The 27,838-nt window shown below is 44.3% G+C and overlaps 2 protein-coding genes across 3 annotated transcripts; one reads left to right on the top strand and one right to left on the bottom strand.

The window, feature by feature from the left end:
• mark4a (MAP/microtubule affinity-regulating kinase 4a) lies at positions 1-23,777 on the top strand. 2 transcript variants are annotated; one of them, XM_047809499.1, is made up of 18 exons: positions 1-748; positions 6,569-6,763; positions 8,392-8,445; positions 12,850-12,898; positions 13,052-13,117; positions 13,337-13,407; positions 13,531-13,587; positions 13,991-14,227; positions 14,444-14,563; positions 14,671-14,770; positions 14,966-15,075; positions 16,265-16,448; positions 16,862-17,073; positions 17,204-17,307; positions 17,428-17,709; positions 18,349-18,431; positions 18,893-18,937; positions 19,464-19,679. In XM_047809499.1, exons 1-18 carry the CDS (start codon positions 698-700, stop codon positions 19,526-19,528), a joined length of 2,085 nt encoding a protein of 694 aa, XP_047665455.1. In that variant the 5' UTR covers positions 1-697; the 3' UTR covers positions 19,529-19,679. The 2 variants fall into 2 exon arrangements, with proteins under 2 accessions (XP_047665455.1, XP_047665454.1); XM_047809498.1 differs by lacking the exon at positions 18,349-18,431 and having other exon boundaries at positions 19,464-23,777.
• ckma (creatine kinase, muscle a) lies at positions 23,565-27,838 on the bottom strand. Its single transcript, XM_027178089.2, has 8 exons — positions 27,680-27,838; positions 25,940-26,148; positions 25,598-25,752; positions 25,190-25,322; positions 24,783-24,954; positions 24,548-24,671; positions 24,179-24,368; positions 23,565-24,059 (listed from the first exon to the last, which is right to left on the bottom strand). The coding sequence occupies exons 2-8, from the start codon at positions 26,130-26,132 to the stop codon at positions 23,881-23,883; spliced, it is 1,146 nt and encodes a 381-aa protein (XP_027033890.1). The 5' UTR covers positions 26,133-26,148; positions 27,680-27,838; the 3' UTR covers positions 23,565-23,880.

Raw genomic sequence — 27,838 nt, 5'->3', positions numbered from 1 at the left:
GCTCTGTGTGTGTGTGTGTGTGTGTGTGTGTGTGTGTGTGTGTGTGTGTGTGTGTGTTTGAGCGTCAGTCGGCGGCGGCACTCCCGGACCGAGCATCATCATCATCATCATCACCATCATCAGCAGCGCGCTTTAATCAGTCACGGGCATGTGACCGAATTTCGGTGCTTAAGACAGAACAAAGCTTTGATCTATAGTTTTATTGTCAGTCCGGCGGTCAGGGCCACGCTGTGACGAGGCATTAAACCGGAAGCGCGATTATGAGAAAAGGGAGCGCGTTGTTTGCGTCGCGCGCGGAGATGCGGCGGGGGGCGGCGGCGGCTGTGAGGTGCTACGGAATCGTTGCTGCTCCCTGGCCGAGCGTCGTTGTGTTTTAGCAGACCCCCCACCCCCTCTTCATCATCCTCATCAGCAGCAGCAGCTTCCCCTCCACCACCATTTTGCGATTCAGAACCCCGGCTTTTTTTCTGTTCAGAAGCGGCTGCTTTGAGAAGGTAACGGACGGATTTGTGCGCGGTGCCATGACGGGCTTTCCGGTAAGCGCCACTCGGGCCGGTTAGCGGCCTGCACCGCGGCCCCGGTGTCGGACACACACACACACACACACATCGCCTCTTCATCCTGCATCTCTAATAGCTTATAATCTCAGGGAGTAAAAACAGAACACAAAGAAAAAAAAAGATTAAAAAAAGACAAAATGTCCTCTCGGTCCGCTTTACCGTCTGCCACCGACCGGAGCTCGGATCACGTAAGTGCACGTTAATATAATTACGCATTTTACTCATGTGCTTCATTGTGCCGTTTATTTGCCTGCTTTATTTTCACTCACGAGTCAGCAGGCCCTCATTAAGGGGGTGGGGGGGAGGGGGGTGTTAGAGAAGGGCATCATCCTTGAATGTGTGTGAACGACAAAAACCCGCTTTACGAAGACCGGTCCCCGGTTTCATCCGGGCTATGCTCCAAAACCGCAGAGCCTCCTGTCCTACTAAACAGTGTGCTGGTGCTGTCACACGCCTGCATGGCTACTGCACACTGGCCTACTGAGTACTGTCAATACAGGAGGATACACGTATGCGCTTTTGGACCGTAGCCATGGCGACCGATTAAAACGCGGACGCTGGTACTGAATCGTTTGTGTCCTAAATGCCATGTTGATGCTCTTACATGCTGCACTACTCAACTCTGTACTCTGTACTAATACTAATCTGGAGTGTTGTACTCAGTATTCTCACTATTATCATTCTGTAGGCTTTACTACACACATGGTCATGTGACTAGCTGTCAATCAAATGTATTACCTCCAGACTGCTTAATGTGTGTGCAGGGGATTTTAATAACGTTAAACATTTAGTGTTTGAGGCCAAAAATGACGTAAATGCTGTGTGTTTTAAGGCAAAAATCCTCTTTAGCTGCACCCCAATGTAAACACACTGGTGGTAGACGGGTTAACTAGCTAGCAGAAATCTTTGTACCTTTCAACTTACAAGCTGTTAAAAAATGTTTTTTTTTGATGTACTAAAAAAAATCTAGTGATAACATTGGTTATGGTTAACAGGACTGATATGAACTAATTACTAACAATAACAACAAACAAAAAATTCAGCATTTGAGTTTTATGGTACTTGGGAGTTGATATGTTAATACACCAGTCCAAGTGTCCTTATTAGAGTCTATTAGCTACCATCTCGTCCTGCAGTCTGTTAATTAGTGGTCTCAACTAATGTGCGACATGGGGCAGCAAACACAATACGCTTGTTATTGACCTGGTTAAATTTGAGAGAACATTGTTGCTAGGCTGCTGGGAAATATGGACGCCATCTATCAAGCTAACTAATTACTTATGCTATTGAGTCAGCTAGCACATAACTGGGGTGTTTTTTGGAATGTGGAAAAAAGACAAAACGATCAGGAATTTCAAAATTTTCCACAAATATTTTGGTAAATTTGAAATAAAAATCGATTTTGATTTAAGTCGAATCGAGCGCCAATGTATTCTGCCCTAACAAGTCGCCCATGTTTTGTTTACTATGAACTAACAAACAATTTCCACAAGCGTGAGCTGTTAGTGTGAAGTCCTTTTGTGAACATAATAAAAATACAACTATGTTTGAACAAATATTGTATAGCGTATATTGTGTTGTAACCTTCGGTTCTGAAAGTGCTAGGAATAAACAACAAATAGATCAAGAATGTATTGGAAATAACCCTCGCATGCGTTCATGATCGATAAATAGTTATTTCTAATAGTTAGTTAAACTACTAGAAACTGAAAAATATGAAGCAATAGGCTTAGGCACTGAATTTATTCAGCTGTAGCACGCTGGCATCGAATCATGAAGGGTTTGATAATGATATCAGATGTTTCCGATATTTTAGGTGAGATAAATCAATGCAGCGATATTTATCTGCAGGATTGAAGCTAAACACAGTAGGGGGGTCTGGAAATCCAGTGCCCCCACCTGACCCCTTTGCACCAGTCTTTTGCTTAATACACATATCTCAAGGCCCCTGGTGTACTTTATTCCCTGTTGAAGCATGCAGTGTTTCCTCCTCTTCTGGCAGCCCTGGCCGGAGAACCCCATTGTTGGTGTGATATAGAGCTCGGTTATTGGGAGCAGTTGGTCTCACTGCAGTGAAATATTCTATATAAGCTAAATCAAGTGTGCTAGCGCAGCAATCCGTCAGGAGGGCGGCCAAGAACGGGGGGTAGAACTGGGAAGGGGTAAGATGTAGTTAAAAAGCCTAAGGGCTTCTCCAGCAACAGAAGTGAAGCAAAAGCAGGTAGGTTTTTACTTTAATCCAGACTACAACCAGGCCAGCAGTCGGATATATAGCACATGTATGTATGTAGTGTTCCCTTTATTCATCCTTAGTATCTGCCTGTTCAGGGTGGTGCAGGTTTAAACCAAGCTACTAGTTTGTTTGTATTTGTGATACAGAACCAATCTCATTTGTATCCTAAGCACATTTAGTTCATAGTCAATTATTTAAAAATAAATAAATAAATAAATAAATAAATAAATATCCCGTACAGCATCTCATGTAGTAAAAATGGCATTTGAGATTAAGTGTAGACTAAATAAACTAAAATTATACGGAAATCCGCGACTCTCCATTTGTCTTTTGTTTGCTTGAATCACGGAATATGAATCTGTGATTAGTCCTGATCAAATAGATATTTCATGCCTTCTGCCCACACTTGTGGTGAATTCGTAATAGGGGAAGCCTCTGGCTGTTGGTCCTGCTGTAATAGATTACCATGAGCTGAGTCAGGTGTGTTCCAAGCCTCTGACTTTGCTAGTATAAATGATTAATGACTGCAGATTAGTTCGCTAAGCGTAGTCAAATACACCAGAGCCGGATTTTCAGAGGCTTCTCGGTATTCGAACATTTCTCACGAAATTATATGTGGGGTTAGTGGTAGTGTTTCTAGTGATGAGTGAATGTGTGGGTTTGGGTAGTGTATGTGTATCGTGGCTACATACGGTACAGTATAATGTGATCGGGTTTAGTGTTGTGGTTAGTAATAGTGTTGTCATTACGGATCGTGTGAAGGGATTAGTGTTTTAGGGGTAGTAATAATGTTTTAGGGGTTAGTGGTAGCGTAGTAGAGGTACGTTTTTGGTATTTTGTTGCTTTTTGGTACATCGGTTGGGGTTAGTGTTAGTGTTGTAGGGCATATTGATTGTGAGGTTGGGGTTAGTGTTAGTCTTGTAGGGCATATTGATAGTGTGTTTGGGGTTAGTGTTAGTGTTGTAGGACATATTGATAGTGTGGTTGGGGTTAGTGTTGTAGGCCATATTGATAGTGTGGTTGGGGTTAGGGTTAGTGTTGTAGGGCATATTGATAGTGTGGTTGGGGTTAGTGTTAGTGTTGTAGGGCATATTGATTGTGTGGTTGGGGTTAGTGTTAGTGTTGTAGGGCATATTGATAGTGTGGTTGGGGTTAGTGTTATAGTTGTAGGGCATATTGATAGTGTGGTTGGGGTTAGTGTTATTGTTGTAGGGTATATCGATAGTGTGGTTGGGGTTAGTGTTAGTGTTGTAGGGCATATTGATAGTGTTTTAGGGCTTGGTAATACTGGGGTAGGGGTTAGTGTTTGATTTGTTGGCATAGTGATAGTATAGTAGGGATTAATAAAAGTGTGTTGTCATAGGAATTAGTGTGGCTAGGGATTAGCGTTAGTCTAGTTTAGTAGAGATTAGGTGTTATTGATTGTGAGGTTGGGGTTAGTGTTAGTCTTGTAGGGCATATTGATAGTGTGTTTGGGGTTAGTGTTAGTGTTGTAGGGCATATTGATAGTGTGGTTGGGGTTAGTGTTGTAGGGCATATTGATAGTGTGGTTGGGGTTAGTGTTAGTGTTGTAGGGCATATTGATAGTGTGTTTGGGGTTAGTGTTAGTGTTGTAGGGCATATTGATTGTGTGGTTGGGGTTAGTGTTAGTGTTGTAGGGCATATTGATAGTGTGGTTGGGGTTAGTGTTATTGTTGTAGGGCATATTGATAGTGTGGTTGGGGTTAGTGTTATTGTTGTAGGGCATATTGATAGTGTGGTTGGGGTTAGTGTTATTGTTGTAGGGTATATCGATAGTGTGGTTGGGGTTAGTGTTAGTGTTGTAGGGCATATTGATAGTGTTTTAGGGCTTGGTAATACTGGGGTAGGGGTTAGTGTTTGATTTGTTGGCATAGTGATAGTATAGTAGGGATTAATAAAAGTGTGTTGTCATAGGAATTAGTGTGGCTAGGGATTAGCGTTAGTCTAGTTTAGTAGAGATTAGGTGTTAGTGATAGCGAAGTAGGGGTTAGAGATAGTGAAGTAGGGGTTAGTGATAGTCCATTAGGGGTTAGTAAGAGCAATGTAGGGGTTAGTAGTAGTGCATTAGGGGTTAGTGACAGCAAAGTAGGGGTTAATGGTAGTGCATTAGGATTTAGCAATAGTAAAGCAAAGGATAGCGATATTGCAGTAAAGGTTACGGTTTAGTGATAGATTAATAAGGATTTGGTGCAATAGGGGTTAATGATATCTCCTTAATTATAGTGAGGTAGGGTTTAGCTATCGTGTAGAGGGATTAGTGTTCATGCAGTAGGGGTTTGTGATACTGGATCAGGCTACGGTCTGAGTGTAAGCAAGAGTGTGTGGATAAAAACAACAAACTTAGACCAAATGATCTTATTATATTCATCCAGATATTAGATAATTAGATTCTCTCTCTCTCCATCTCTCACTCTCTCTCTATCCGTTGTTATTCTGTGATCGTGTGATCGTATGTAGCATGGCACAGATGGTGGTTATTGTGTGTATGTGTGTATGTGTGTGTGTGTGTGTGTGTGAGAGAGAGAGAGAGCTCCCCTCACCCCCATGGTATTGCAGTGGAGTGAATTCAGAAACACTGAGTATGTGTTGTTTTGCTGTCAGAACACATTTCTGTCCTTTCAGTGTTCAGATACTATTTAAATTTCATAATGAGTCACTTGATATAGAAAAAAGGCTCCGAACGAATTAATAAACAAATACTGTAGTTTCACATATTTTTTTAAAAACCAACCATAAATATATATTATATAATATTAATCAGTATGGAGTTTTCAGATTCCAGACTGTCTTGTGAACGAGTCTCTGTGTTTTGGAGCCTTAAATAAAGCAATTTTAACATTTTTAAAGTTGAAAGCAACTGGGTTCACCGTCAGATGCACCGTGGTATATTTTAGAGGAACAACGTGTCTTTTATTTATCACTCTGTGCCCTTAATGGAAGATCGTCCATCTCTCTGTGTGCTCATGCTTTTTTTGCCACAGCCAGGTTAATCAATACGATAATTAATCTGATCATCAATATCACTTAGTCTGTATGGAATAATACATTAACACATCAGGCCCTGCGTGTGTGTGTGTGTGTGTGCGTGTGTGCGTGTGTGTGTTTCTGATGCTCTGCTTTGCTTTCTCCCAATTTAGACGTGTACATACCGATTGACGCGTCTGTCGTCTGTACGATCGATTCAGTCAGCCGATCGCAAATTTAACGTGATTTTGAAAAAACAAATGAAAAGAAATCAACATTTTTAACGTCATAATCTTAGCTAAGCTCCCGAGTGACTTCATGCACCGCTGCTATGACATTAGCTAATCTTGATCAATAGCCATCTGCTATTATGTAACTAGCTAGCTAGCTAATGTTGGAGCTTGCTAATCTTTGATTGTGTAGCCAAGTCTGATAGAAATCGAGCTCACGTTATTAAAAGTAGATTAGTTATTATTACGCAGGAAGGTAAAATTAGCTTAACATTAGCTTAAAAGCTTAACATTAGCTTAACAGCTTTCTGGCTAATTAAAGCCAATGAATAGAAGTTTGATAGTTTAATATCGTGCTGGTTTCATGGTCATTGTTTTATTCAAAAATCGAACTTAATACACAGAAGAGGTGAAAAGAAATGTTGTGTAGTTGTGTTGTATCAATGGACCTGTAAATTGTTTTTGTGTTGTTCTAAATTCTGCTGCTTTTACCCTCAGTGCGCGTTTGCTAGCTGGAAATCTGCTTATAATTTTCGTGTTGTCCCTTCATCCCGATGTAGCATGCGTCTCTGGCGGCCAGCCGTTCGGAGAAGGGCACCAGCGTGTCGAGTCGCTCTCTCGGTGTGCGCTGCCGCAACTCCATGCCCTCGTGCCCAGACGACCCACACATCGGCAACTACCGGCTCCTCAAAACCATTGGCAAGGGCAATTTTGCTAAAGTGAAGCTAGCTCGCCATGTCCTCACCGGCCGAGAGGTGAGAGCACGGATTCTGAATCACATCACACAATCACATTCAATTCATTTGTATGAGCAGTTTTACTCCCTCGAAAGATTCATTTGTAGATTATCTGATTTTTTTTTTTGACTGTTTAGGGCAAACAAACAGATATAATTGATTAAATAAAATTCGCCCAGCATTTACTGAGTTATTAAAGGTGGGGTCTCCGTTGTTTGAGAAACGCTTCAGAAATCTTCTTGTCTTGTCGATATGGGCGGAGAGAGTGTTCAGTGCGCGTGTGTGACATCAGCAGAAAGCGGTTTTAACATTGACATGGAGGATAAAAACAAAGAAAGAAAGTGAAGAAAGGCTTACGATAAGGACAAGAAGTAGGACGTGTTAATATAGGATCAGCTTTCCAGCGCTGGAACTAAACCTTTCACGGTACAAACACACATTACTACAAAAACACATTTGTATTACCATAGTATTACTCATTGAGTTCATTTATTGATAAAAAATATCCCCTCAGTCAGCTGCCCCAACAGGTGCCACCATAATAGCTGGTTTATAATTGGGTTATACTTGTGTATGTGTGGGCAGAGCTATCAAAACAGGGGTGGAACCCATTTAGGTTAGGGGCGTGTTTGAAATGTTTTTCAAATTTCAATTTCAAATTGTATTTCAAATGTCAACATTGGCTTTCAAACAACGGAGACCACACCTTTAAGTAAAACTTGATTTGAATTTGACCCCTCTAGTAATTTGGTTTCATAATTTACCTACAATTAACTAGCCCGTTAATCTGTTTCGATAACCATAATATATGCCTGCAACAGAACAGAAGTAACTGATCTGCTAGCTAGCTGAGACCTGACTATTCGATAGACAATATAGTTATCGTAGGGTTCAGCTCTGTTTGGAGATGCGGTATGCTCTGATCAGTAGGACCAGACAGAGAGAAAGCTGAATGGATGTTTGATTCAGACCTTTTACACGTGCGCCTGACTTCACACACTGACAGATTTGTCACCGGACGCCAGAGTGTGAAGTCGCAGACCGCACAAAAAAAAAGCGGAAAGAGAAACGTGTCGTTCGTCTGTAAAACCGAGAGGAGCCTCCAAACGGAGAGGGCACACACACTTTTGGTATGAATCATGAGTGGATTTTAGAACAATGCCATATTTATCTGCGGCATGTTGGCAAGCGCTATCGTTCCTGCAGCTTAGCGCTTAGTCTGAATTAGCAGCTTTAAAAGAAGCGCTGGCATTAAAGTCACATCCACAGAAGTTCCTCTTTATTACAGAATCAGCTGAACAACTCGAGAGGTGTTTGGTGTCCGATATACTCCAGCTTCTTCAGATTGGCCATGAAACCAACTAAGGCTATTATAACATCCATGGTTTTAAAATAGCAACGATGAATGAATTCAAGCTTTAAGTGCACATCAGTTCTAAGTTTATGGATTGAGAGGTGTCGTCTGGTAAGGGGCAGAGACTTGTGGGTCACTTGATGAGTCAAAAGGTTCTCGGTGAGACACCACACATGGCTGATCCACGACAATCAGAGTAAAGAGGGAACTTTTAAAGAGCGTCCAGGTGAATTTTCTTGCTAGACTTCTAGCATCTTCAGGAACTAACCCCACTTCTTCCTACGTATTTCAGGTTGCAATAAAGATAATCGACAAAACTCAGCTGAACCCAACCAGCCTGCAAAAGGTAAGCAAGCCGTTGTTCTGCTCTGTGTCAGGGTTTCTGGCATGATGCTAACTGGATAATTAGCCGCTACGGTCGACGACGCGGTGGGTGTTCAGTTAATACCAGCTCTATCACTGTGTTTGAGAAGAGCAGAGATTTGCATTCAGCATCAGATACATTTCCTGTTTGCACTTCACTGATGACGAAACGCATGATGTCACTTAAGCCCCGTTCACACCGCAGGTAAAAGTGGCCCAAATCTGATTTTTTTTTGGGGTCAAGTGACCAGGTCAGACTTCTTCAGGAGTAGTGTGAACACTCAAATCTAGCCCAGATTTGATTTTTTTCAAATCAGATTCAGACCACTTCCATATGTGGTCCTGAATCAGACGCAAATCTGATTTTTTCCCAATGTAGTCGCAGTGTGAACAACCGAGGCGGATTTGTTGCGACTTTTACGTCAATCTACATCGACATTCGTCGCAATCATGCGCCGGCGAGTACGCACACAAACGTGACTACGCCTACAAAATGGATCAAATAATCAAAAGTTGCCCTCGACATCCGAAAATTTTCAAAACACTGCGTCTCTGTGCTGCCGTCACACACACATTTAGAAAGAAAAGCGAAAATGCTTACGTCCTCCATAACCTCGCCAACTTTAGCGCGACGGCGTGCTGCGTGTGACGTCATCGTTATTGTTCGTTCGCGCTGGTATCTGATATAGCCCAGATTTTAAAAGGTAATGTGAACAGCCAAACAAAAAAATCAGATCTGAGCAGAATATCCGAATTGAGCATTAAGACTTGGCTTTAGCCGTCACACTGGTCCTTCCTCCCTGAGCTGTGAGATTAAGAGATCTCTCTGGGAAAAAAAATCCAGTTTTAGTCTCAAACTGTGGTGAGAGATGACATGCTAGTACTAGCTAGAAATAACTAGCAAGCCAGAAACGAGCTTGTTCTTTTATAAAACAGCTAGTCAGACAGGAGGAACAGAACACGGGGTGGTGTTTAGTGAGAGCAGCTTTGCTGGGGCTGAGCAACGGGCTGGACGACAGACAGGAAGCCAGATTTTTCTTTTTCGATCCCTGAAGCATAGCAACAGCTGTTAACATTGATCAATGGACAGATTGCCAGATGGATGGATGGATGGATGGCCTAAGAGATGGACAAATGGATGGGTGGATTAACGGGTGGTTTAATGGAGAGTGAAAGACGGATGGATTGATTGACAGATAAGTTAGATATATAGATGGAGGTATTGATGGATGGATGAATGGAAAGAGAGATGTCGAATGGATGGAGAGGTTGTCGAATGGATGGACAATCGGATGGTTAGATGGACAGATGAATAGAGGGATGGACAGATGACGGATCTGTGAATAGACAGATGGAAGGATGAACAACTGAATGATAAAATTGATAGATGGATGAAGGGACAGATGTGTGAATGGACTGATAAAGGAATTGATAGTCGGTATATGGATGAATGGATGTCTAGACATCCGTGGCTCTGTTCGTTGTAGCTTGCTCTGTGACTCATCTCCCTCCTAGTAGATGATCTGTGGCCTGCATTAGCTCCCTCCACACACACACGCACATGCACACACACACACACACACACACACACACACACACACACACACACACACACACACACACACACACACACAGGGATCAGGAGATTTGTCATCATCCATTTACGCAGTTCTAATGCCAAGCTAACCTATTTACTGAATGTTTTAACACGTGCTTTCTGTTTGAACAAGTCCACCAAGCTAGTAGCTAAAGAGCTACTACTAGTTCATGCTAACTCAGTATTTAACCGAGTCAGTAATAACGTGTGAGTCAAAACATTTATAATACAAACTACAGCACACATATTGCAATCTTTTCACTGTGCCACACTTGTCTTTAGACGCTACTGACAACCCACTGACCTGAAGTTTCTCCTCAGTGTACGACAGTCCAGGGAGAGAGAGAGAGAGAGAGAGAGAGAGAGAGAGAGAGAGAGAGAGAGAAAGAGAGAGAGTTGACGCAATGCCCAGCGAGCTGCTGCCGCTGCACCGAGTACGGAGTTAATGTACAGCAGTAATCAGCCGCAGCACATCTGCGCTAACCTTGCTGGAAGATTCCATCATGATCACATCATGTTTGCTCAGCCCTGATTTACGCCCGCAAGTGCGTCCGCTGCAGAGCTGTCCACTAATAAATCAGTTTTTATGCCAGTTCGGAGACTCTTGGAAGGTTGCCGGCAGTCACGGTGACGCACGCCTCCTGACTTTTCCGAGGTGGCGGCAGACAGCCGAGCGCGCGTCGAGCATTTCTGATTAGCGAAACTGAAATCATGCCAGAATTTTCCTGAAGACTTTCATTCATGCTGGTTACAGTTTAGGAAGGTGACTGGTTTTTGTTTTTGTTTCCCTGCACGGCTTTTACAGTTCGCATGAACCCATGAGATCAGTTACTGATGATAAATGAGTGCAAACAGGAAACACACCATATACCGTACACTCTCTGGTGGTGTGTTAAGAATATTGCGGTCACCAATCGACCGTTTAAATGTTTTCCCCAAACATTATTTTATATTATTTTAACACAAGCTGCTAGTTTTGTCCTTAAGAGCTTCTTCTTGTGGGCCTTTGACTGATTATACCAGATGACAAGTAAGACGATTCGTGGCAAAAACGCGATCCTTAATTTACATTTTTTTTAAAAAATCTTTAATAATCTTTTAAGGTTGTATAAATGTTTTACGTTGTTTTAAATTAGTCGTGTTTATTGTTCCAAAGTGTGTTTCCTGGGCTGGAGAAGTGCCAAGAGACAAACAGATCACACTATAAACTCTCTCTGTGTGTGTGTGTGTGTGTGTGTGTGTGTGTGTGTGTGTGTGTGTGTGTGTGTGTGTGTGTTGGAGATGAGAGGTTGACAGATGCGGTCCTCCACAGGCCCCAATACTCCCTCAGTGTCTCGATCTGACATCTGTGTAACACACACACACACACACACACACACACACACACACACACACACACACACACACACACACACACAAACACACACACACACCACGTCTGTAAACCACGTCATTTATTTTTGTTGATATTTTCATAATTTCAAGTTGGTGCAGATTAGCATCTTGGCATTTAGCACTGAATCCAAGATGGCCGCTTGACCGCTGCGAGGCAGCAGCTACTGAAAAGAATAAGCAGGGCTAATCCGTCAAATGATGAATTAATTATTAATTAATTCATATATTTTCTCTCAGCAGAACATCCTGAAGCTACTGAATTGTTTATGATTGGCGTCTTGAACGATTTTCATTACGCCTAACACTAAGTCAGATTACATTTACACAGACATGAGCACTTTTATTTATTTGTTTGTTTGTTTGTTTGTTTTATTATTCACACAACGTTAATCTTTTCACCACACATCACAGTTCTTTGGCATTTAGCTGTTTCTGCCTTTCTGTTGTTTTGCTGTATAAGCAAGAGATCGTTCCCAAAGAAGCATTGGATTCAGATAGCACCTTTGCTAACAGTTCTAGCTAGCTAGCTAGCTTGGATAACTTTGGATAGCAAAGTAATTTGACACAGAAGCAGAAAATGAACATATTATGTGGTTAATGTGTGTGTGTGTGTGTGTGTGTGTGTGTGTGTGTGTGTGTGTGTGTGTGTGTGTTAAATACAGTACATATGCTATAAAAGCTACGAATGATACGAGTGTGAGGTAACTAGCTAGCTATTAACTTCCATTGGCTGACTGATTTATAAATCACATAAATGTGTCACTCACTAACATTACTAAATAAATTTACCCTCATTAACGTGTTAATTCTAAAGTAATGCAGGTTTTATGTTTTTTTTTTTTTTTTTTCATTGACTCGGTCAGATTTCTATTTGCGATCTGTACCTTAACATCTCTAGCTGTGCTTAGCTTTGCTGTCAGTCACACTGAAGTGGGCGTGGCCACTGTGTTTTGTCTGTTACATTCACTGTTTGGGGAGCAGCCGAGATGCTATTAACCAAGTGAGTGGTTGACTACATTTCCCAGAATCCTTCGGGAAAAGATGTGTTTAATTAAAGCCATTCTAACTGCAGACAAATGTCTCCTACATGGCATAGCTGCTAGGTTAGTTCCCTCTGTGTTTGTGTTGTGGCTTCCTGACTGCACACGTATCCCATCATCCCCCCGGCTCAGCTGGACCAGCACTCGGTCTCCTCACAGGGGTTTCCATGGCAACAGGCTCGATCTATAGGATCCTGCCTGAGGATAAGAGAGGAGGGAAGAGGAGGAGTGGAATAGAATGTGTTCTCTGTGTGTGTGTCTGTATGTGTGTGTGTGTGTGTGTGTGTGTGTGTGTGTGTGTGTGTGTGTGTGTGTGTGTTTGCTTTCACCAATTTATTTTTGTCATTTGTTGCAGCTGTTTCGTGAGGTGCGGATCATGAAGGCTCTTCGTCACCCCAACATAGGTACACACACACAGATACACACACACACACACACACACACACACACACACTCTCTCTCTCTCTTTAATTAATGCATAAGCATATCATACTGTGAGTCTGTCTGTCTTTACCATGTTTTTGTGCTAATTTAACGTTGTCTCATATTTCTCATAGTGCAACTCTTTGAGGTGATCGAGACGGAGAAAACACTTTATCTGGTCATGGAGTACGCTAGCGGAGGTAAGCGTCTGACACAATTAGAAACCAGATGTCTGTTATCCAAACCGTAGGGCGTAAACTGAAGGCATAAATGGTACAGTCCACTCTACACACAGATACATTTGGCTTAATATAAAAAAAAAAAAAACGACAACTCTACACGCTACGTCGTTCTTATTTCTCCCTCGATGACGTTTCTCCTAAATCCGTTAGTAACGTGTCAAGTGATTATTTCATCAGGTGAAGTGTTTGACTACCTGGTGTCTCATGGGAGAATGAAGGAGGTTGAGGCCAGAGCCAAATTCAGACAGGTGAGTGCACAGATCTGCTGCTCTAGTACACGAATCGACACCTTACGACCAATCAGAATCCAGCATCACGCTCGCCCACTGTGGTAAAAACGATTTACGACGGTTTTTGTCATTTGTGTGCAGATCGTCTCGGCTGTTCATTACTGTCACCTGAAGAACATCGTTCACAGGGATCTGAAGGTAAGCCTGAGAACATCATACTGAACATCAGAACAACGCTTGCTTAGCGTTCTTGTGGTTGGCTAGTTTACTGGCTTGCTAGCCTCTCGGTGTGTTGATTTTTCCCTTGCTAACATGGCTACTGAGTTTAGATACACAGCAAACTAGTTATCTAGTTTATCTAAAAAAAAAATGCCTGCTGGTCTTTATAAGGTAGCTAAACTAACCGGTTTGCTAACAAGGCACTTTAGCCGTATGGCTAGTTTAGCTAATGCAACTGAGATAAAGCCGCGTAGGCAGATTTTTAGCGTGGCTCAATTCTAATTTGTTTTATTTCACTCATTTTACAAAATACTTTACCTTTGACTCAGTATTTTACTTTCTGGCTACTTTTCACTCTTTTCCTCTCCCCTTTGTGTCTCAGGCAGAGAACCTGCTGCTGGATGCCGACTCCAACATAAAGATAGCGGATTTCGGCTTCAGTAACGAGTTCACATTGGGAAATAAGCTGGACACGTTCTGCGGTAGCCCGCCCTACGCTGCACCCGAGCTCTTCCAGGGCAAGAAATATGATGGCCCCGAGGTGGACATCTGGAGTCTGGGGGTCATCCTGTACACGCTGGTTAGCGGCTCGCTGCCCTTCGACGGACAGAACCTCAAGGTCAGGGGTCAGGTCCTAATTTCCCTCAAATTAATGTTCCAGTTTTCCAATTGTCCGAACCTGTACCCTAACTTACACAGTTCCCTAGAGTCGAGTACACATGCTGCTGTTCAGACTCAAGTTCTGGTTGTTGATCGCCGTGTGTGTGTGTGTTTGTGTGTTTATGTGTGTGTGTGTGTGTGTGTGTGTGTGTGTGTGTATATGTGTGTGTTGCAGGAGCTGCGTGAGCGTGTGCTCAGAGGGAAGTATCGAGTTCCCTTTTACATGTCCACTGACTGTGAGGAGATTCTGCGCAGGTTTCTTGTGCTCAACCCCAGCAAGCGTTGCACACTGGAGGTACACACACACACACACACACACACACACACACACAGAGTTCAGGTGTCCTGGTTACTTTCAGCTAAGTGGCTAAGTGCTTGCACCCCTTATCTATCGCTCCACAGCAAGTGATGAAGGACAAATGGATGAACACAGGGTTCGAAGGCGACGAGCTGAAGCCTCACACGGAGCCGGTGGAGGACTACAGCGACGCTGCCCGCATTGGTGGGTCCACACACACACACACACACACACACACACACACACACAGAAGACCAGATATTTAAAGGCGCACTAAACTAATTGTAAACATGCCTTCGAAGCGAACACAGCACTAATAGAGACTCAGATACATCTCAGATCCAGCAGAAACTTTCCACACTGCTGCTTTAACCTGTTTGTGTCTCTTTCCCTCTGTAGAGGTGATGGTTGGGATGGGGTTCACTACAGAGGACATCAAAGATGCGTTACTCAATCAGAAATATAACGAAGTCACTGCGACTTACCTTCTGCTGGGCCTGAAGACTGAGGTCATACAACCTCACACTGCGCTCCACCTCACACTGCACTCCACCTCACACTGCGCTCCACCTCACACTGCACTCCACCTCACACTGCAGTCCAACATCACACTGCAGTCCAACCTCACACTGCACTCCACCTCACACTGCACTCCAACCTCACACTGCACTCCAACCTCACACTGCACTCCAACATCACACTGCGCTCCACCTCACACTGCACTCCAACCTCACACTGCACTCCACCTCACACTGCACTCCAACCTCACACTGCAGTCCAACCTCACACTGCACTCCACCTCACACTGCACTCCACCTCACACTGCACTCCACCTCACACTGCACTCCACCTCACACTGCACTCCACCTCACACTGCACTCCAACCTCACACTGCACTCCACCTCACACTGCACTCCACCTCACACTGCACTCCAACCTCACACTGCACTCCAACCTCACACTGCACTCCACCTCACACTGCACTCCAACCTCACACTGCACTCCAACCTCACACTGCACTCCACCTCACACTGCACTCCACCTCACACTGCACTCCACCTCACACTGCACTCCACCTCACACTGCACTCCACCTCACACTGCACTCCACCTCACACTGCACTCCACCTCACACTGCACTCCAACCTCACACTGCACTCCAACCTCACACTGCACTCCACCTCACACTGCACTCCACCTCACACTGCACTCCAACCTCACACTGCACTCCAACCTCACACTGCACTCCAACCTCACACTGCGCTCCACCCTCACACTGCACTCCACCTCACACTGCACTCCACCTCACACTGCAGTCCAACCTCACACTGCACTCCACCTCACACTGCACTCCACCTCACACTGCACTCCAACCTCACACTGCAGTCCAACCTCACACTGCAGTCCAACCTCACACTGCACTCCACCTCACACTGCACTCCACCTCACACTGCACTCCACCTCACACTGCACTCCACCTCAAACTGCACTCCAACCTCACACTGCACTCCAGCCTCACACTGCACTCCAGCCTCACACTGCACTCCAACCTCACACTGCACTCCAACCTCACACTGCACTCCACCTCACACTGCACTCCACCTCACACTGCACTCCACCTCACACCGCACCCCAACTCACACTGACCACTTCTTCTTCCTACAGTTAATTAAATACATGTCTGTGGTTGTCTTTGCAGGACGGTGCAGAGTCACGCGTGAGTGGCAGCATGACGTTGCCGAGAGTGAGGCCGAGCCCCATCACCAATGGAACGAACAAACACTCCGCCACCGCCGCCGCCTCTTCGTCCTCCTCTTCGTCTCACAGCAAGACGCAGCGCAGCGCCTCCACCTACCACCGCCAGCGGCGGCACAGCGACTTCTGTAAGAGCCCGTCCCCCCAGACCCGGTCCTTATGTACCTCCCACACTCCTAAACCAACTAAAGTTTAGTCCAGAAATATTGGCACCCTTAATTAACAAAACGTTTTAGAAATATTGATTATTATTTTTATTACAGTTTTTAATGTAATTTTTTTTCTTTCAATAATTTGTGTAAGCCACTGGTTTCAAAATTATTGGCACCCATATATATATATATATATGTCAAGTGTGTTATTTCACCCAATGAACTTAATTATTAAAATACATACAATGAAGTTCTGATCGGGAAATAAAAACACACACACACACACACACACACACACACACACACACACACACACACACACATATTTCTGTGAATAACATTGACATTAAACACTTGAACCTGTGTGTGTGTGTGTGTGTGTGTATCAGGTGGTCCGAGCATGCCTGTGATGCACCCTAAGCGCAGTCCGACAGGCGGGGCCGACCGTGAGCTACGTGAGAGCCGCATGCCCCCACGCAAGGCCAGCTGCAGTGTGATGGGCAGCCGCAGCCTCCCGCCCTCCAGCCCCATGGTCAGCACGGCCAACAACCCAAACAAAGCCGAGATTCCTGAGCGACGGAAAGACATGACCGCCACCACTGTAAGCTGGAGAGAGACAGAAAGAGACTCAGGAATATCATACAGAATCACACAGTCTAAACATTAACGCAATATCTGTGTGTGTGTGTGTGTGTGTGTGTGTGTGTGTGTGTGTGTGTGTGTGTGTGTAGAATAACATCCCTGGCAGCACGATGACTCGCAGGAACACGTACGTGTGTACAGATCGGCCCAGCACGGACAGACAGTCTCTACTGCAGAACGGCAAAGAGAACAGGTGACACACACACTTTAATAAGATTCATTGTGCTGACTTGGTAGCTTTATAAACACTGTAATAGCTAACTCTCTCTCTCTCTCTCTCTCTCTCTCTCTCTCTCTCTCTCTCTGTCTGCAGCTCCCTCTCTCACCGTCTCCCCCCAGCCTCTCCCTCCACTCTCAGTATTTCTGGAGCAGGAGCATCGTCCTCCTCGTCCTCAGCGGATCGGTGTAGACTGACGCGAGGTTCAACTATACGCAGCACGTTCCACGGTGGGCAGATTCGGGAGCGCGTGCCTTCTGCCTACGGGCCGCCGCCCACCTCGCCCACGCTCAGCCACGACGCCACGCTGCCGGCGCACGGCCGCTCCAGAGCCACGGCTAACCTGTTCAGCAAGATCACCTCCAAACTCACACGCAGGTACGCTACACACTCATGGGCACTTGTTATTTTGTTTATGTACACATATACTGTATATATATCATTTTATTTCATTAACATCCAAGTCATTTACCCAAACAAGGGGTAAATGACTTGGCTGTGAACTAAACAGTTAGCCTCACTTTCTAGCTAGTGTTCATGTTTGTCCCTGTTGCCTAGCAACAAAGTTCTCGACTTTAGGCAAGACTCACATTCACAGTTCTGATTAAACACACAGTAAGTCCACATTATCCAGTGCTGGGAAGCACTGACTCTGGTGTGTGTGTGTGTGTGCGTGTGCGTGTGTGTGTGTGTGCGTGTGTGTGTGTGTGCGTGTGTGTGTGTGTGCGTGTGTGTGTGTGTGTGCGTGCGTGCGTGCGTGCGTGTGTGTGTGCGTGCGTGTGTGTGTGCGTGCGTGTGTGTGTGTGTGTGCGTGCGTGCGTGTGTGCGTGTGCGTGTGTGTGTGTGAACTCCACACTAAAACACTCTGCTAGTCTATAGTGCTGCTGTCCGACCCTTCAAACCTACTGCTCCTTCTGTCTTCCTGTCTCTGCTTCTCTTTCCTTTTTTTAACACCCCTCTCTCTCTCTCTCTCTCTCTCTCTCTCTCTCTCTCTTTCTCTCTCTCCCTCACTCTCAGGGTCAATCTCGACCCCTCTAAGAGGCAGGGTTCTAATAAGTCAGTATCGGGTTGCACTCTTCCACAGGGATCCAAAACAGTTAGTAAGTTCCTGTGTCTCGCTCTCGCCTGTCTGCCTGCGCATCCGCCTGTCTGCCCGTCTGTCTGTCTGCCTGTCTCTATCATGCATCTCTCTCTAGCTGTGTGTGTGTGTGTGTGTGTGTGTGTGGGTGGGTGGGTGCATGGACAACAGCGCATGCATCTGGGTTTGTGTGTGTATGTGGTAAGGTTATGGGTGTGACCTTGTGGGGACATTTGGTTTGTCCTTCTGAGGAAAACAGCGGAAATGTTTCCTTTACTTAGGTTAAGGAAGACAGGTGTGTGTGTGTGTGTGTGTGTGTGTGTGTGTGTGTGTGTGTGTGTGTGTGTGTGTGTGGTTTACGATGCCAGACATGGGGAGTGATGCTGCATTGCGCCTGGTTTTGTCCTGAGTCCTGTGGCACGTTGCGTTCCTGAACAAACGAGGATTGTTCAGAATTCTTAAACGTGTCCTTTGGTTTTTCAGGGTCGCAGATGAACCTGAGAGAGTCGGCCGATCTGCGCTCTCAGGGTGAGCGTCACTTTAATAATATTCAGGTTTAAAGCTGATGTATGTGTTCTTACTCGTGTTTATGTCTAAAAGTTGTCACTATTTTACTGAACCTGCAGTGTTACAGAACTGTGCAAACAAAGCGAGATGAGTAATGTGTTTGTTTGTATTTCTCTCTCTCTCTCTCTACTTTCTCTCTCTCTCTCTCTCTCTACTCTCACTCTCTACTTCTCTCTCTACTTCTCTCTCTCTCTCTCTCTCTCCCTCTCTCTCTCTCTACTCTCACTCTCTACTTCTCTCTCTCTCTCTCTCTCTCTCTCTCTCCCTCTACTCTCACTCTATACTTCTCTTTCTCTACTTCTCTCTCTCCCTCTCTCTCTATACTCTCACTCTCTACTTCTCTTTCTCTCTCTCTCTCTCTCTCTCTCTCTCCCTCTCTCTCTACTCTCACTCTCTACTTCTCTATCTACTTCTCTCTCTCTCTGTCTCTCTCTCCCTCTCTATACTCTCACTCTCTACTCTCTCTCTCTCTCTCTCTCTCTCTCAGTTGCCATCTATTTGGGAATCAGAAAGAGGCCGAGCCCTGGCACGGGGGAGGGGGCTGGGATGTGAGGCCCCGCCCCCCATACTCTCCCGCCGGGTTGGCACTGGCCGTGCGCGATGCAGCAAGGGGGTGCGGCTGCAGCCACGAGCCGCCGGGGTCAAAGGTCACGTTCCAGGGGGAGGTGTGTCATCTGAGTGTGCACCACGCACGTCTTTGGGAGTCTCCACTAGCATTCACTCACATCGCGTCTCGGATCTACAAAGGGGTGGAGCTCTAAGCGGATGGGGGAGGGGCCTAGACGGGGCATGTTTTTCCTCCTCCTTCCGGAACCGACTTGGCTCCACCCACTTCTGGTTGCATAAACTGGAAAATCGCTCCCTGCCATCCCCCAGCTGTCACGCTCGCCTGATAGGCACATCCAGAGACACGCAGATGTGTATCCACACAAACAGTGCAAATGTACACACACACACACACACACACACACACACACACACACCTCCTCTAAGCAACCTCATCCACAGGACCTGGATTGATTCCAGTGTAGTATTTTTTTAATCTTGTTTAGCTCATGAAATAGTTCGATTCTATTCTCGGCATCACTCGGCTTCCTCGTTTGTTCGTAAACTGTATTTTGTACGGTTTGTTTTGTTGCCCGAGCACTTTTCATTTCATCCCTTATTTTATACCCCTCCCCCCCTCGTCAACCAAAACCTCCTTCACCCTCTCCGAACCCCTTCCTATAACCACCGAGCTCGAGTCCTGCTAATCAACACGTTCGAATATCGAATAAAATTCTCCAGCAGTTAGTCAAAAATAAATTGTTCAATTTAGTGAAACTTTACAACACGAGCTGCAACGTTAAAAAGGTCTGAAGGTCTGAGTGAGAATGAAAATCACTATGATCAATAACTTTTTAAACTGACTTTCATTTGTCTCCTAAACTGAGCCTTCAGCCATGAAAAAAAAATCCAGTAGTTGTGGGAATTCAGCATCTGGCCAACATCTGACTTAGCATCAGCCAATCACAGGCCGCTATCTGAGTTGACTCGAACGCCCGGCGTGTTTCAGACGAGCGACGTCCGATATGTACGAGTGTGTCTGCTTTATAAAATACAGCCGTGTTAATGCAGCACTCTCGGCTCCCGGGGGGGATCGATGCACCAGATGAGGTTTCTCACTTAGCTGGAGAACTTAAAGGAACCTCCACCCTGAAACACATTAGACAGGAAATACTAAAACGTTTCAGATGTGCATAGCGATTTTTCTTAGCGGTTGGCGTCGACTATTGCGGTCTATCGCAGTTAGAATCATTTAGTAAGATAACTAGGTCGTTTTTTGTTTTTTTTTGGAAGGAATAACAAGCAGGGTTTTGTCAGGGGGCTATTCATGCAGGTCAGGGGGCTATTGGTTCTGTTAGAGGACCTCATTGCGTTCTATTAAAGGCTAAAGCGATTAACGTTATACACGACGTTACACAAACGTGATGTTTTGAATATTCACACCTTAAAGTGCTTAACAATACTAAATACTAAAGTCTTTCAACTGCTCCAACAGTACATGATTGGTTGATTCCTCCCTTTCCCCCTCCCCCTAGTCAACTCCCTTTTTTATTTCCTCACGTAATTATATCTCTCCCATGAGCCTTTCCACGTAACACCCGCTGCCGGTGGATCGGGTTGTGTCATCGGTTCTTTGCTAAATAGACGTACATAAACGACGCCGGAGTCGCACTTGGTTCTAGAGTTTAATCTCAATCTGATCGCCGACTCGAGCATCGTGGCTGGAATCTTTTCAGAAACTCTCCTGAAATTGACCTTCAGCGTTCCTGGATGAGTTCTACATCACATCGTCGCTATAGAAACCGTCGCCGTTGTGGAAAATTCCAGACGTCGAAAAACGTTGCTGCTTTCGCTCTTTTCCTCTTTCGTACAGTAGGAATACGACGGTAACCATAATGTAGCCTTTTGAATGAAGAATTTCACACTTCAGGACTGTTTTTTTTTCCATTAGCACAATACAGGGAAGAAACCAAATTATTTGGTTAGTAATATTTGATTCAGGAAGCCCCACCCAGAAGGTGGCTGCTCTAGAAGATGACCTACGTATATGGCTCTTTGGTTCCTCTGAGGAAAGTTGGAAACACTCCAACTTAAAATCTCGCAGTTACTGATACTGGCTTTCTCCGAAGGTTCCAAATGATCTCAGTGGTCTTTATTTATATAAATATAAATATATATATCATGTATTCGTCATTTTCTTGTAGCAAATGAAATCATCACAGAAAAGAACATGGCAGGGTTTCTGAACGGTGCTTGGAGCTGATCTGTCTCAGTTTCAACAGGAAGTGTTTCGAACCTGATCTGAAACGAACCCTTAACACAGCCCGAGAAACCGACTGCCTCCCCAGCTTTACGCACCTCAGCTTTAACGATTAAAGGAGCAGTTTGTATATTTTTTATTTTTCAGGGAGTCGTCTGCTATCTGTGAGGTGAACCGTGTTTGCAACAAAAGCATTGACAAGCCTCTCTGTTCCCCTCGACCAGGCCGAGTTATCCTGAGGTCCGGTGTAGGGTGGAGCCTTTTCCCGGGCGTCATTAGTCAACAGAAAAATCACAAACTGCACCTTTAATCTAAACTATGTGCCATATATATACACTGTAAGCTTTTCAGTCTGCAACACCCCTTTTTGTTGATGAACTCATTCTTTCCATCCTTCTGGTTTCTGTTTGTTTTTCACACCTGCGTTCTGGCAAACGCTTCATTTGATGTGAGTGCAAGAAAAAAAAAAGAAAAAACACATGCTCGCCCACCAGAAATCCTTGGGTCATTGTCCTGTCTGCTCTGTGATCGGACTCCTGTAGCGGAGACGCTTTCTGTATCAAACCTTGAGCGGTGTGTTAAGAAGCCGTCTGGGTCTGGGCAGATCCGGGCGTCCCGGGGTTGTTATCTGTTAAACGTGTGTGTTTAGACCTCCGTGCACTCACTCACTCACTCACTCACTCACTCACTCACTCACTCACTCACTCACTCACTCACTCACTCGCTTTGACTTGAATCAGCTGCATCCTACGGCTCTGCCACCAGGAGGCACTACTGTCTTAAATGTGAACACTTCAATTTGTGGATATTTGCACAGGTACTTAATTTATTTTCTAGGATAATTATCTTGGGAAGAAGAAAAAAAAACAAAACAAAAGAAAATACATGATTTATATCAGTCAGTCCCTGACTGCATATAAATATGAAGCTAACGACGATATTAATATGACTATAGTATTTATCTTAGACCTCCAGGTTAATTTCTAGCTAGTGCAGAAATCCTCTGCTAGCTCTCCAGAACATTCTGTGTGTGGTGAAGATAAAAAGTAACCTGCAGTCCTGCATGACACTGAAAGAGAGATAGACAGAGAGAGAAAGATAAAAAATTGAAAAAGGAAAACCGGTGAGACGGAAAGAGAGAATATGAGGGAGTCGGGGTGTGTCTTCGAAACAGGGTTTGCAACGGTGTAAGTGTGTGCGTGCGTGCATGCGTGTGTGTGTGCGTGTGTGTGTGTGTGCGAGCATGAACTCCCAGAGAGAGAGTGAGAGCTGTGTGTGTGTGTGTGAGAGAGAGAGAGTACGCTGAGACGGCATGGCATTTCTCATAAAGCATTATTCTAATATGCAATATGACGGGAGAACCGATAAGAAACAGCGAAAGATAAAAAGAAGAGATTCAGGCAGTTTGTAATGAGATTGTGGTTTGTTTTAATTTTTTGTTCCCCAGAAGTCTGTGTGCCTCTGGCCATAATGAGAGAAATGGAAACAATAAAAGATCTGGAGAGAAATAAAAACTTCACTGATGTTGAGATCCTTGTGCGTCTGAGTTTATTCGTGCGAACGTGGGACTGAAAACGAGCAACACTACAAAGTATTTATGAAACGTCATTGCAGTGTAATCGGTTGAAATTTATTGTTCTAGAAAACTATTAGAACTCTTGGTAAACATGTGGACACACCTTTTATACTGATACTGAGACTTCCTGTTGTGTTTTACCTGAGAGCAAGTAAAATGCAGAGTGTTCTCGTGCTGTAATAATGAAGCGATGGAGAAGAGACAGGTACGTTTCATGGGGTACGCTTTTATTGGTTCACAATTTGACCGATTGACTTTTTACAACCAAAGTTCAAATTGAGGCGAAACTGAGACGCTAGGCGTTTTGCACCAGCGCTAGGAATCTGATCCCAAGATGACACCAGCCGTAAGGTGGACACGAGCCGGATGTCAAGAAACAAAACGAGGGTAAAGAAGAACGAAAGGAGAAACGGACAAAGTCAAGCAGTCTCTCATAGTGCAGTTGAACACTCCGTGTGCTGCCCGAGTGATGTATTGGTGTAAAAAAGAAAGGAAAATAGAAGGAAACAGGAGTTTGCCTCTTTACTTCTGGGCGGGGATCATGCTGTCAATGGCCTCGCCTTTCTCCAGCTTCTTCTCCATCTCAACCATGAGCTTGACGCCATCCACGACGCACTGCACCTGCTCAACCTCGGAAGAGCCGATACGGTCAGCGTTGGAGATGTCGAACACTCCACCCACAGAGGCGGTGTCCACACCACCTGCGGAGGAAAGGCAATAAGAAGGTTTTTACTTTATATATAAACATATATGTAATTTATTTACTTTATATATAAGCGTATATGTAAACATATATATATATAAATGTGGATGTACATGCCTGTGCCACGCTTCTGCAGGCGCAGTCTGGTCAGGATCTCCTCGAATTTAGGGTGCTGGCTGAGTTTGGGAAGTTTGACATGGACACCACCACGCAGACCAGTGCCCAGGTTGGAGGGGCAAGTGAGGACGTAGCCCAGGTGCTCGTTCCACATGAAGCCATGGTTGTGCTTCTTGAACACTTCCTCAATCTGTCATTAGAAAGAAAACAGCAAAAAATAATCTCAAGATTAATGAAGAACAAATTTGAAATGAATAAAAATAATATTGGACTTAACCACCAATCTTGTCAGAATCATATGATATAATGATTTAAATGGAAAAAATGCTGGTAAGTATCAGTGTATTGCAGTGTCTCTGTGTTGCGTACTTTGTTCAAGCCAACGCAGAAGCGTCTGAAGACCTCTTTCATGTTGCCACCCTTCTGCATGGAGATGACACGGAGGTGGTCCTCCTCATTTACCCAGACCAAGAAGGTCTTCTGGTCATTGTGCCTGAAGGAGGAAAAAATAATGCCCCAAATCACTATTAAGAAGACTGGCTAAACATCTGTAATAATGCATACCCTACTATATACCCTAAGCCTGAACATTTCTGCCACTCACCAGATGCCTCTGGCGTCAGGCCAGTCACGGGCCATACCAGCAGCCAGAAGCAGGGGGGAGACAGGCTTGTCAAACAGGAAGTGGTCAGCGATCAGCTGTTCCTGCTCGGCATCAGTCATGGACTTCAGAGGATAGTACTTGCCCTTGAACTCACCTTCCAGGCTGTCCAGAGCTGGGGAAAACATAGACGTTAAGTGATGTTATACTTATTGATTAGTTAACATTAAATGTAACATTGCTTGTTGGAGTTTGTTTGAACTCCAACCCAAATTTTCAGAGCTCTTTCTACTTTTTACAGTTCCACAATCATTGTTTGAGTTATTTACTAAAGGGTAAGGTCTGTACTTAAAAACGAGTCACTTAGTGTCCTGGGATGAAGTGTGTTTATGCTTGCATTGGAGGCCTACCCTCAACAGACAGCTTCTCCACAGCCCTGCGCTCAGCACGGCTGTTGTGGGGGGGCAAAGCGTATCCCTTGATGCTGCGTCCGGTACGGACTCTGCTACTCAGGACGTAGTTGGGGTCCAGGTCATCGCCACCCTGTGGAGAGCCAAAGCTGGTCTTTATTTAGACTTTATGTACCAGTGTAATATGTTCTGCATCGAGGTTTTACAGTGACCAGATGCACTGCAGATACCCGTCCACTGATAAAGCACTGGGAACTTTTGAGTGGAGCTTTTAATTATTTGGTTATTTAATGTGGACCCTTAATTTGTAACATATTAAAAATCACCTAGATATTTCTGGTTTCTGGTTTTGTAACCTCATAATTCGAGAACCTTAAAGATTCTACAGTTTGCCCATCTTAAGCTCACCTTAAGGTTTTCGAAGTTCAGGTCAGTCTTGTGCTTGTCAGTGGCTTTGTATCCACCATGGCGGTCACAGATGATTGGGTCGAAGAGATCCTTGAACAACTCATAGGATTCCTCATCACCAGCCACACAGCCAACGGTCATGATGAAGGGGTGACCTGGAAGAAGTCGTTCACCCGTCAGAAAACAGATATGACAAGGCAATCAGTGGTATCTAAGTACCATTCCAAGGCCGTTAATGGACTGGCAAGCAAATGGAAAATTTTTTACCAATCTTTGCTTGCTAGCTTATTCTGACATCTCAATTGCCCTGAACATGAACGTAATATATATATCTTTACTCACCAGGGTTGTCCACACCGGTCTGGATGACATCATCCAAAGTGAAGCCAGTGGAGGTCTGCTTGTCCCTCAGTTTAGCATAAATTTCCTTGGTCAGCACCTTGGCCATGTGGTTGTTGTGCTTTGTAAGGTCAGGAAACTCATCATCAACTGAGTAGTTCAGCTTGAAGTTGTTGTGGGTGTTTCCAAAAGGCATGATTGCGTTTCTGACACTGTAGGAGATTCGAGTAGGTATGACATGAATTGGACAAAAATGCAATCATTATTAGATAATTAGTTTTCAAAGTAAGTCTTTAAAACTTAGTATTAAACACAACTTTCTTTAGTCCTATTTTTTATACCTTAGCTCCTGTTAATTCCTCTTACATAATATAATAACCGGCCTGAAGTGTTCATATTTTTACACTATATCAGTGACTTTTGGGCCATTTAAACTGCACAGTTTGAACTCAAAACCAATTGGACTCTTTTAGCAACTGTCACAAATTTTGGATGGTGTTACAGTCGTGCAGGACACATATACCAGCAGCTGTGCATTTACAGACGTCTGAAGTCCTGTGGTATTCCGGTGACCCAAGTAACCTGCAGGTATTTCACTCCTCAGCTGTCATATCATATGTCTGATATGGCCAGGAAAGGGAGGTCATTCTAGGGTCTATATGTAGAAGCGTTTATTTTGGTGATCGTACCCCTCTTTCTCTTAGCCTCACATTACCTTTGGTCATTCCAGTGAGAGATTTCATGCTGTATATGCTATCTCTTGCATCTGATTTGTCCATGTCCATGTATTCATCATGTACTTATTTGTAAGTGACATGTACTTGCATGTCTGACATGTATGACATGTCTGACATGTGTGACATGTATTTGCATGTCAAGACCTGGTGGACCTACAGTATATCCTGCTGGGATTTAGTTACTTGAGTCCCTTTCTGTTCCCTTTAGACCCAGAGAGACTGAATATTATTCTGCAGGATTCATACACGAGTATAAATGTCAATAATTATATGTAGTTCAGAGTTCATTATGTAATCTGCTATGCTATGGTTGAATCAACCCAGAACTGATTCTGACCATGAGATCCAGCCATTTTATAAAGTGGAGTAACACCTGTGCAAGAACCCTCTCTGATGTAGCAGCACATGATCACAGACTAAAAATAGCAGAAGCAAAAGGTTGGTCCAGATTGGAAGCTTGTCCCTTGGGTCTATATTTATCCTGATTCCAGAGCATTTCTGGCATTTATGGACAAATGAATACTACTGTGAGGACAGCAGAAATCTGATCGCAAGTCAGCACAGTTCGTGAACACACATGCATGTGTCCATGATGCCGTGTCAGACTGATATGACTGAACAACTGTCCTGCAAAAAAACTCAGCAAATGCACCAGCTGTACCAATCTGTACAAAACCTAAATACCTTTGTTATGGAGAAATTGAAAAAATATATGTAATCAAACATGTTAGCAGTGCATTCTTGGAAAAAAAATCTAATAAAAAACAAAAATAAACAATAAAAAATATATTAATCATATTTGCATGATATCTGCTTGTATGCTGTCTTTTGAAAAATATGCAAAAGATTCACGTTAAGTCACTTCTGTGCCTCCAATTAACCGATCAGTCGTGGAATCCCACAAGGACCCATCTTAGGTCACCTTTTTTTTCCCCCTTAGTCAACAATACAATCTCTTCTGCTTATCAGAATACAGGTGTTATGTGAATTTTTTTTATTCCTTTACCTGCACACGAGACAACAAAACAGTCCTTGGGATCAGTTCCTGTTCACCAAAGCCGAAATAGGGGTCACCCAGCGGAGAGTGGTTCGGTTGAGCTTTATATACCACTAACCACAAAGGTCCGTTTTAGAGTGTGATGGTCTGTGATTGGACGGGGCATGT

The sequence above is a fragment of the Tachysurus fulvidraco genome, chromosome 26, assembly GCF_022655615.1.
Source record: "Tachysurus fulvidraco isolate hzauxx_2018 chromosome 26, HZAU_PFXX_2.0, whole genome shotgun sequence".
Taxonomy (NCBI): Eukaryota; Metazoa; Chordata; class Actinopteri; order Siluriformes; family Bagridae; genus Tachysurus; species Tachysurus fulvidraco.
Note: the sequence above shows the minus strand (reverse complement) of the source record. Positions and strands in the feature narration are given on the sequence as shown.